The following is a 12238-nucleotide window of genomic DNA, read 5'->3' as shown; positions in this document are numbered from 1 at the left end:
AATCTTCTACCAACTAAATATGAGATAAACTCTTCTTAAATTTAAGCCCGAAATTAATTATTCCTTATCCCTCGTAGCAAACGAGCCCTTAATACTTTTTCTTTTACAAAGAGTCCTTATATATAGATAGATGTGTTCATAAAAATCCGAAAAATCGAATCAAATCGAAAACCGAATAAAAAAACTCACTATTTGATTCAATTATCATCAATATATCTTAGTAAATGATAGATTTCTTAAAGAGCAATTGGTTTGATAGTGTTATGTTGAAAATATAGTCGTCGGAATATGTGTTTGGTAATGTATGTCTCATACTTAAGGGAAAAAAACCGATAATTAACCGAAAAAACCAAAAAACTGACAAAAACCGAATCGATAAAAAACCGATTTAATTTTTTTAATTTGGTTTGGTTCCAATATTTAAAGAACCAACTTACTTAATTTGGTTCCAATATATGAAAAGCCGATCAAAACCGAACCATAAACACCCCTGTATAAAGATATCACATATACTAGTAGCCAAAAGGGATGATAAGGATGAAGCAGGGTATCTTGAGCATGGAAGTTTGTTGTCTCTTGGTAGCATAAAAGAGCCAAAGCCAACCATTTAATCTATTAAAAAGAAAATGTATCTATATTTGACAAATTTCAATGTTTACAACTGATACTTATCTACAGACTTTATTCATGAATAATTAATTGGGGAGAAGAATTGATTAAATTGATGTAGATACAGAATCACAAGTTACTAACATGTATATGCTGGCCTTTTGCATAGCAAGGGACCAACAACATGCAATATCCTATAGCCCCTGCCTACCTTCTTGCTTTGTTATTCTAAGCTGCAACTAACAAACGCTTTCCTTCCTTCACGTTATGGACCCTAAATTCTCTGACACATTATTGAAGGGGGATACACTAGAAAATTATACAGATTCTCAATAAATATATTTTAAGTTACCTTCAATAATTAGTTATCTTATCACTTCAACATTTATTTATCTGTTATCTGCCTTATTCGCATAGTTTTGATCCAAAGCAAGTACTTTCTTTTTTAATGATGGTATTGCGTGAAAAAAGAGATGTGATTGGCATTATAACTTTGGTGTCATAAACTTGATAATAAACATAAAAATTCACTCAACGCTTGTTAACTAAACACAAACATTGAAGTACGCAAACTTTATTCCTCGCCAGAAGGCTATTTCTGATAGAGAGTAATTTATATGACTAAATTGTTATTTATTCAGTAATCGCACTAGGAGCATCCTGTAATCGAATCGATAAAGATGATGCCCGAAAGCAAGTAAGCCAAGAAGACGTATCGAATTTTTATGGCAGCTAGCAACTAGCTGGACTTTACCTGGCCTAGTACTACTTTAAGAATGAGATATTTTTCATATATTTAATTACAAGGAATTGTAATTTATATTTGGGAAATTATTAGCTATGTCCATTTATAAGTAGCTTATTATAAAAATTGATCAATTGATAAAATATTATTAATATTAGCCAAATTAGAGAATCAGCTATTTGGAGCAAAAAAAAGAAATCAAATATTTGCTTTGTTTTGAATGGTTGTTATTAGAATAGATTGGGCATAACTTAAGGAGCTTGAATCTCAGTTTTGGAATGATTTTGTGAAATTTTGAAGTGGTTTGAATTGAAAATTCGAAGTAAAAGTTGAATAGAAAAAAATATGATATGTGTATCACACTGTGTATCATTTATGTATCACATATGTATCATATTTGTATCAATTATGTATCATATGTATATCCATGTATACCTGTGTGCGCGATACATGCGTGATACATGTGTCGCAGAAGACTTTTTTGAACTCGATTTAATTATGAATTTTGATCAAAACCAGTCCAAATCACCTCCAATCTTCCTCAAATTTTGTATATTGACTTATCTATATATTTTCAATAAATTCAACTATACCCATTGAAAAAGTTCCTTTTTTGTTTAGATTTTTGGAATTTGTATAGATTTTTGTATTTCATCACCTTATTTGCTACCCCGTTCATGAAATTTCCTTTCCGTCTTGTATTTAGTATTGCTAATCACGCTTAAAAATATGGAAAATAATTTTGCATGTGATTCTTTGATAGAAAGAACCCTATTATTTGGTTTTTCAGTTGGCTAGTTTTAATAAATCTATGACTAATGGCTAGAGATTAGTAAGTTGAGATTTATTTGGGACATTTATGTAAGTTTTCCTTTATATTTTATACTAATAGCCTATTTTTATGTAGCTTTAATTATATAAAATAATTCTAAAAAATTAAATTTGGAGTTGAGATCAAAATTTAAAAAGTTTGGACATCTTACTCCTAATTTCATCGGGAGTACTACTCCTTTTCTTTTTGAAACAAAACAAAAAAATTAATTAAACAAGGCAAAAAGAGATGATCACGAGACAACTTCAAGAATCTGTAAAATTAAGGAAAAGTCCCCGCGTCAACTGGTCAGCTTTTATAGGACCTCTGACGCGTGGTTGCAGATTCACGTGTCCACTTATGCTGATTGATTCAACTGCAATGCAAAGTCCTTCACTCAATCTCTTGCGCCGTCTCCAAGCCTTAGATTTTTTTCTGACTACATATTTACTTTTAGAAATATTTTTAATCGCTTCTAAAATAATAACTGATAATATATATATATATATATATATATATATATATATATATATATATATATATATATTATTTTGACTAGCAAATACAATTAATTTCATCCGATTGATCAATTTTATATTTTGCCCCTTTTTTTAGGATTGCATCCAGCTTTTGTAATTTGTAGTTAATTTTTGGATTTAAATGTAATCTCATGTTTGAATTTGTTCATATAACTAAGTAAAAGTTGTTGAAGATATAATTAAGTAAAGAAAAATATACTCTCTCTAATAGTTCAAGCTTTTAAATGAGATGGTTGTACACTTTATTATAATATCAGAGTAGGTAAAAGTCTTGCATTAGAGTCTCACCATTATTCAATATAAAAAAGAATTTTTACGTGCTTAACTCATAAATTAGTATCAAGCCCGCACTTGAGGGCGCGTATTAAAGATATATTAAATAAATAAAAATAAAAATATACTTTTTGTAACAATTTAAACTTTTAGATTAGATGGTCACGCAATATTTTATTAAAATATAATTAGACTCATATCTTAAAGTTTAATTTAAACAAAAGAAAGATATCGAACATAACTGATTCTAGTTAAAATGATACACAGACATGATTAATTGATTCTTGGATTGAAAGAAAATGTAATTTCAGATGTTTACTTTTTAGTATATTTAAAAAAACATTTTAATTTTTACCCGATAAGACGTAAACTTCCTGTACACTTATCGTCGAGCAAATAAAGGATCTATATTGAATTTGAGGTGACTTTTATAATTAGGAGTATTATTGTTGTGGCCTTAATTGTCTCCCACTGATATTTATTATACGTGAAATTGGCTCTTAGTGGCATCGACCAGGTGTCATTCAATGAGAGGACCTTTGTGTCTGAATAGAGGCCGACCTATCACGTGGACCCATTTATACCCCCCCCCCCAAGTGGGTGCTCTGTTTTCCTTCGTCTCAGTCCTCCTCCTCCATGTCTATATATACATCTCGCTTCCCCTTCCTATGTATCTGCTCCCAACTATTGTAGTTGAAGCGAAGTGTTTCAGTTCGCCGCCGTGGAAGTTTTATAAATAAATAGCTTCCGCCGCAGCGTTCCCTTGAAATTCTTTCGCTTCAACTCAAGCAAAATGGCTCGCTCTTTCTCTAACTCCAAACTCATCTCTGCTTTCGTCGTTGATACTGTTTCTTCCTTTGTTAGCAGGTAAATATAACCATACTTTTCCAACTTTTGTTGGGAAACATCTAACATCTCCCCCTTTCTTCAAAAAGAAACTCAAATTAGTCGACGTCGTTGAATTTTCTTTAACTATATATTACTCTAGTCAGGTTTATTTATGTCTATACACTGTATATTTCACTCCGTTCGGGTTTAACTTTGTTTTCTGTTTATGTTGAGTTTGTGTAACCGATTATAAGGGTCGGACAATAAAAGAAAGTTTAAAATAAGTATGATGATGCAAAGAGCAAGAGTTTAAGTTAAGATGACACATTTTGGTTATTAAGAGTTTGGTCAAGATGCGTGAAGTTTGACCAATACTTTAAAATGCAGTCATATTGATAGTAGTTTTTGAATATCTAAATTATAATTTTAAAATATTGAGTTAGAACTAATCAGATCTAGATTGACGAAATATGTCATTTAAATTGAAATAGAAACAGATGATCGATGGAGTAGTTAACATCAAGGAAAACATGGGAGATAAGCTGTGTGATTTCTGATTAAATTAGTGATTTTGTTGATGGGACTTTCTGAGTTAAAATGTTGACTACTAATGTGTACATATGAATGAATGTTGTGCAGGCGTGGGTATGCGGCTGCATCATCAGCTAGTGTGCCAGGTGGAGTGAGAGGATCAGGGGTTAATATTATGATGAAGAAAGGTGGGGAAGAATCAAGCAAGAAGACAACATCATGGGTGCCAGACCCAGTAACTGGTTACTACAGGCCAGAGAGTCATGCTAAAGAGATTGACGCTGCTGAGCTCCGCCAGATGCTCTTGAACCACAAACCTAGACAGCACTGAATCCATGGTATGGATCAAATCATCAAATACTCTGTCTTGAATCTGGGGTTTTGGTTACCATACCACGTCCCATAGCGCATCGGATCTAACCATATGATCGAACCCAACAAGAGCGAGAGATATTACTATGACTTACTGCGTTTGTTAGAAAATATGGAGCGTCCTAGCTCGTCAATGCTTCCTGTCGTTATAGCTGAATTAATGTTTTATTCCTGTCAGGCATCTGTGTGTTCTTGTTTATCTATGGGTGACCTTCTAATAAAGTTAAATTTGTGGTATCTTTTGGTTCCTGTGCTGTCTAATTTGTGGTATATTATATTTCTGATTCCGACTACTTTCCACCCTCTCGTCCTAATTCCCTTTTCATGTCTTTCCTTATTCTCCATGCCCAGCCAGGGAAATCAGTTGCTAGAAGGAAAGAATAACGAAAAGAAAAAGGAAAAATATATGAAGATTGAATATAAACGAATGTAATAATATATTTTTTTTTGTGTTAGAGCTGGTAACTGGTAAATGCATCGAAAAAAGAAAAAAGAAAAAGATCAAGCATAACGTGAGCATTGTTCTAAACTTCAATGTTTGGCTACTACTATTCTAATTCCACTTATTTTATTTTATGGTGGATGGCTGCATCTTCAACTTCAGAAAATGGCGGTGATGTTTTATATTATTGTATACCTATTAATCTAATTAAGGCTGTGACAATGGAATTGGAGCACTTTTATGAAAAGCAAACGGCTGGAATGTTACCGTTGCTTAAAGGTGAAGGCTGTAGGGAACAAGGAAATATCCTTTTTGTTATGTTGGTCCAATTATATGTCAACCACAAGGACTGCAACTCTGTTGAAATTGGTCCTCATTTGGTTCCAGAAAGAATTAGTAAAGAATGATGAAAAGCATTTCTTGTGGAGAGAACTGCACGAGCGTATTTGGACGAGCAATAAGTGAAAAGGAAGAGGAATTAAGTGGGTCATACTGGATCCGGTATTTTGGCTAACACCAGACTTGTAAGCTTAAAACAGAAGGATCTAAACTGAGGCAAAATTCAAACGGTTGAGGATTATTTCATTTTTGGCTGGTTGAACATATTCTACTAACTAATAAGAGGGACTTAGCACACACCTGGACGACATGCCTGCCTTGCACTTCGATGGTAATATTTTCTTTTTGTTTAATATTTTTTTTGGGCTTCATTTGGATTATATCGACCAGTTTGGGAATTTTTTTACTTTGCCTTCTGTTTCTCACTCTTCTTGTTCTTATCGGTACCGGGCAGGTGATGGGACTGCCACTCTTTTTGCTTCCATATAGTAACAAAATTGAGACATCTTAAATTGAGGATGCCCTGCTAAAGATATGTAGATACAGGATTGGAAGTTATAACAAATACTCCTATGTCGGAAAGGTATTTAACTTTCATATTATGTACATTGTTAGTCATCTTTACCTATTGTAGTAGTTAACGGTTAACCTGTTGATAAGGGATGAAAAATAGATATTTTGAGTGTGTTTGTGTATTATTTCGCGTCTGTATAGGCCAAAATCTGCCCTAAGAAAATTTAGCATAAAGTGGCATTAAGTAAAAAGATGCAGTCGAGGTCGACCAGGAAATAGTGGGATTCGTGGTCGGGCAGTCAACAATGATCGAGGTCGAGCACCAAGAATATTACACTTGTACTATTAGGGTTGATTAGGGATATATCTCATATAAATAGAAAGAGAAACAATAATGTAGGGAATGTAATTTTCATTGGATAAGAACACTTTTTGAGGAGAAGATTTTCTCTCTAACAAAAATACAAACTCTACCTTTTCATCAACAATGATCGAGGTCGAGCACCAAGGACATAACACTTGTACTATTAGGGTTGATTAGAGATATATCTCATATAAATAGAAAGAGAAACAATAGTGTAGGGCATGTAGTTTTTCATTGGATAAGAACACTTTTTGAGGAGAAGATTTTCTCTCTAACAAAAATACAAACTCTACCTTTTCATCAAGATTCTATTATTCCATACTTTTCCATCAGATCCGAGAATAGTTCAAATATTCTAGGATTTGCCTGCCTTTCATCATTACCAGAAGGAAGAATCATCCACCTCATTCATTATTGGGTGAATCATTCCCCTTATTTATATAAATACCATTTATTGCTTGATATTCCTCCATTATTACTTACATCCTTTGGAATATTAAATGTGCACTACTTTCAGTTCCTCATTAACGTCATCTCATATTACTTGTGTTGTCAAGTTCTAAATCTAGAGATATTATCACTAATTAGGTTTAACCCTTCGTTACATTAAACTTAATAGTTTAACCGAAAGTATATATTATTTTTTTGGTCAAACAATTTGGCACCGTCTGTGTGGATTTTCTAGTTAAATTTTTAGTTTCTTCTAGATCTACAATTAGTACAGATTTCTAACCAAAAAAAAAAAAAACAAGAACAAAATTCCTTTTCCATGTACGCACAGATCTGACATGGCAAGTAACAGAGAAGAAAGAATGAGGATAACGGGCGACCTCACAACCAATCTCTTGAACACCATCAATGAGGTTTGTGAGACAGAAGGTGAGGATATAACGCCTAATGCCTCTCCCAGGCGAGGCGGCTCACCTCTCCCTTACGACAACATCGCAGCGTCTCGAGGTAAAGAGCTTCCACGTCTATGACGGAAGAGACGCCACCAGCAGTAAAAAATCTCCTTGAAGCTTGGCTAATTGATACGCTAACCAGCATCCCCCACAAGCCCACTCAGGATACGGTCATAGAAAATGCAAGGACTTGTGTTACACCAACAATGGTCGAGAAGCATGGCCCTTTCCCCCAACAATAATAGGTAATACTCACAACACTGTTAATAGTGCAGGTGATGACACCCTCACAACCATTGTAAAAGAAAATAGAGGAAATGGAGAACGAGAACAGGGTGCTTCGGGACCAAATGAGAGAACACCAAGAAAAGTTGACAAAATATCGGGTGCCCCAAAGCTCTTGCCAAAGAGAGATGGTGGTCGGTTTGTCGAGCAACCATACAGTGATGAAGCCGCCCCACATGCTATACCAAAGACCTTCAAAATGCTGCCCTACCTGAAAATATATGATGGTACGATCGATCCCGAAGACCATGTAACTCACTATGTCACCGCTGTGAAAGACAATGACCTCACCAAAGAACAATTATCCTCTATTTTGTTGAAAAAATTCGGCGAGACCCTCACTGGAGGAGCATTGACTTGGTATTCACAGCTACCCCCGTGTTCCATTGAAACATTCGAAGAAATGACCGACAAGTTCATAACGGCCCATGCGGGGGTCAAAAAGGCAGAGGCAAGAATGAATGACATATTCGCTATCAAACGATCACTGGGAGAAAGATTGAGGGACTTTCTCGCCCGGTTCAACCGGGTAAGAATGACCTTATCAAACATATCAGAAGGAATAACCGTGGCAGCTTTTCAGAACGGGTTAAATAGAAATAGTTCGAGGGTGACAAGAAAGTCGTTAAGTCGGCATATGAAGTACCCCCCAAATACTTGGGATGAAATTCACAATGCCTATTATGCCGAGGTTAGAGCAGACGCGGATGACCTCAATGGGCCAACTCACCGATTGACCTCGGTACAAGCAAAGTCCAGGAAAAATCAAAGAAATGATACCAGAAGGGACCTCATGGCTCCACGGTCCAACCGGGAACGACATCTACCATATGTCAGAAGCGTCATTGCACCCCCTTCCCACCACAAAGAGGGCCCACCCAGACCGAGGACATGGACTCACCAGAACGAGAGAGGTATGCCCCATTTGTTATCTGCTCACAATTTTTGTGTGTCACCTTTAGAAATAGTCTACGCATTGGAGAAACTCGGATTGAAGGTAAAGTGGCCACAAAAGATAAGATCGGATCTAAGCACTAGAAAGTCAGATGCACTTTGCGAGTTCCACCAAGAATGAGGGCACAAAACCGAGGACTGCATCGCCCTAAGACAGGAGGTCGTAAATATGCTTCGACAAGGAAACCTCAAGGAGTACTGAGCGACCGGTGAAGGACCAACTTTGCCAGAGGATGCGAATAGTATCAGGGACTGCCGAAGCTGCCCTCACCAACCCGCACCATCCAAATGATCATCGGTGTCGGTGACGATGCTTCTATCAACAACGTAAAGTTCACCACAACCCATAAGCTCAAACGGTTGATCACTCACGAACGGTATGACGAACTAGAAGAAAGTATCATCTTCGATAAGTCAGATACCCACGGTTTGGTTCCCTCACTACGATGACCTTGTTATCACTTTAAGAATTTCAGATACAGATGTGAGACATATTATGGTAGACGATGGGAGCGACGCGTGCATTATCCACCCTCGGGTACTTGCACAAAGGAAACTCGAGGATAAGATAGTGCAGTGTTGCATCACACTAACAGGTTTCAACAATGCAGTTGATCGAACATCTAGAGGAATCACACTTCCCGTCCTAGCCGGTGGCGTCACTCTGGAAACCATATTCCACATCATGGACCAAGACACGACATACAACACCATAATAGGGCGACCATCAATACGTGCCATGTGAGCCATATCCTCCAGCTTGTACCAAGTCATCAAATTTCCAGCTCCATGGGGAATATTCAGCATACGAGGAGAACAACGCACATCTCGGGAATGCTACCAGATCGCCCTGGATTTTACAACAACTCAACAAATGAAGGGAAAAGAAAAAGAGGCATAGCAATTAACAGGTCCGAGGTCAAGCTGTGATGAGAGAGAAGACGTCATCAGAGACACTGATAAGGTAAAAGCCGCGGAATCGACCATAGAAGATCTCGACCCCGTCCAACTCGACGGCAGCGACCATAGCAAGAAAGCTTACATCGGCCGCAAACTTCAAGAAATAAGTAAATTCCGTAAATTCTTAACTACTAATGCAGACTTGTTTGCTTTTAGCCACGCAAATATGCCTGGTATCCCGAAGGAAATCGCTACACACAAATTGAACGTCGACCCATTTCACTCCCCGGTGAAGCAAATTAGGCGTAAGTTCAACTCCGCGATAAACGATGCAGTACACGAGGAAGTCGAAAAGTTATTAGAAAATGGCTCCGTCAGAGAGTCAAAATACTCTCAATGGGTCGCCAATATGGTCATGGTGAAAAAAATAGGAATTAGAGAATGTGCGTAGACTTTGTAAATTTAAATAAAGCATGCCCCAAAGATTCATTTCCATTACCTCATATCGATCAGCTCATCGACGTAATAACCGGGCACGAACTGCTGAGTTTTTTGGACGGGTACTCAGGCTACAATTAGATCCTTATGGAAGAGGAGGATCAGTAAAAAAAACCACTTTCATCACCCATCTAGGAACGTACTGCTACAGAGTCAAGCCTTTCGGACTGAAAGACGCAGGGGCGGCGTGCCAAAGGTTGGTAACAAAAATGTTCAAGGACCAATTCGACAAGATAATGAAAGTCTACATAGACGACATGCTGGTCAAGTCCAAAAGAAAAGAAGAACATATCGACCACTTGAGAGAAACCTTCTACATACTCAGGCAGTACGAACTGAAACTAAACCCCGAAAAATGTGCATTCGGTGTGGCATTGGGAAAATTCTTGGGTTTCCTAGTGTCACAGCGAGGCATCGAGGTCAACCCCGACCAGATCAAATCTATCGAAGGGATACTAGAGCACTTAACCGCCAAAAAACAAGTTCAGAGGTTGACCGACCATATCGTCTCCCTTTCGAGGTTCATCTCGCGATCATCTGATAGGTGCCACAAATTCTTCTGTCTCAAGAAGGATAACGACCTCCAATGGACCTCCGAGTGTGCCCAAGCCCTAAAGGAGTTGAAGTCTTACTTGTCGTCGCCACCATTGCTTTCAAAACTAGAAACTGAGGAGTGCCTCATTGTTTACCTCGCTGTGTCCGAAATAGCTGTGAGTGCAGTCCTAGTCCGAAAAATAAAGGTACGCAATCTCCCATCTATTAAATTAGCAAAACACTAGTCGACGCCGAGACGAGGTATCCTCACCTCAAAAAATTGGCCCTGGCCTTGGTCGTAGCTTTGCAAAAGCTTAGACCTTAGTTCCAGTGCCACCCCATCTTAGTAGTCACGATTTTTCCCTGGAGAAATATTTTGCATAAACCCGAGCTATCAGACAGGTTAACCAAATGGGCCATAAAATTAAGCGAGCATGATATCACAAATCAACCGTGAACGGCGATAAAGTCACAAGTCCTTGCCGACTTTGTCCCTACTTCAGTGCAAAAATAATGCCCGAAGTTGAAAAAGAAGCCGCCCGCGCTTCTCCCCAAACAGAAGATCTATGGATTTTGTACACCGACGACGCTCTAACGTGCCAGGGTCCGGACTGGGACTCATTCTCGAAATCCCAACAGGCGAAGTGATTTGCTAGTCCATAAGGTGCCCGGATATAACTAACAACGAGGCCGAGTATGAGGTCGTGATTGCAAGATTAAGGCTAGCACTCAAGTATGCGGTAAGACAGGTAAGACTTTGCTGCGATTCTCAGCTCGTCGTCAACCAAGTCATAGGGACTTTCTAGATCAAAGAGCAAAGGTTACAAAAATACCAAACCGAGATCTGTAAGCTGCTACTTGAGTTTGATGAGTGTCAGCTTGATTAGATTCCCCAAGCACAAAGCATCGAAGCAGACGGCCTCGCCAACTTAGTAGCGGCCAACAAAAACATTACAACCGGAGAAAGAAACATGGTCACCCTCCTCCACTCATCGATAGATCAAATCGAGGTAGGGACCATAGACCTAACTTGGGATTGGCGCAACCGTATTGTCACATATTTGGAGGATGACGAACTCCAAGATGATAAAAAAGAAGCCAAGAAACTTTAAATGCAAGCAACCAGGTACACCATCATTCATAATGACCTATACAAGAGGACGTATGTCGACCCCCTAGTGAAATGCTTAGGCCCAAATCAGACGCGGCGCATCCTTGAAGAAGTCCATGAAGGCCATTGCGGAGCTCATTCCGACAATCGAGCTCTAGTCAGATGCCTCATAGGGGCAGGTTACTACTGACCCACCATGAAAAAAGAGGCTGCAAATTTCGTACAAAAATGCGAGCAATGCCAAAAATACGCCCCAATGATCCACCAAGCGGGCGAGCACCTCCACTCAGTCACTTTCCCTTGGCCGTTCATCAAGTGAGGAATGGACTTCGTTGGCCCCCTCCCCGCGGGGCGAGGTAACGTATAATTTCTTTTGGTTTTAATTGACTATTTTTCTAAATGGGTAGAAACAGGAGCATTCGCCCAAATACACGAATAGGAAGTGATCGCCTTTATATGGAAAAATATCGTATACCGCTTCGGCCTCCCCAAAGAGATCGATTGCGACAACGGACCCTAATTTACAGGAAAAAAGGTCGCTAAATTTTTTGAGAACTGGCATATCAAAATAATACTCTTGACACTGTATCACCCCGCGGGCAATGGAGGAGTGGAATCCTCCAACAAATCAATACTGAACATCATGAAGAAAAGCTCGAAGACGCCAAGGGACTGTGGCCGGTGTTAC

General features: G+C 38.3%; 1 protein-coding gene across 1 annotated transcript; it reads left to right on the top strand.

The window, feature by feature from the left end:
* The first annotated feature begins 3620 nt into the window (after positions 1-3620).
* On the top strand, positions 3621-4945 carry LOC104245442 (protein SENESCENCE-ASSOCIATED GENE 21, mitochondrial-like). Its single transcript, XM_009801049.2, has 2 exons — positions 3621-3844; positions 4445-4945. Exons 1-2 carry the CDS (start codon positions 3771-3773, stop codon positions 4665-4667), a joined length of 297 nt encoding a protein of 98 aa, XP_009799351.1. The 5' UTR covers positions 3621-3770; the 3' UTR covers positions 4668-4945.
* The last annotated feature ends 7293 nt before the right edge of the window (positions 4946-12238 follow it).

This window comes from Nicotiana sylvestris, chromosome 6, assembly GCF_000393655.2.
Source record: "Nicotiana sylvestris chromosome 6, ASM39365v2, whole genome shotgun sequence".
NCBI classification, from domain to species: domain Eukaryota; kingdom Viridiplantae; phylum Streptophyta; class Magnoliopsida; order Solanales; family Solanaceae; genus Nicotiana; species Nicotiana sylvestris.
The sequence above is the reverse complement of the archived record's forward strand: the minus strand, read 5'-3'. Positions and strand labels throughout refer to the sequence as shown.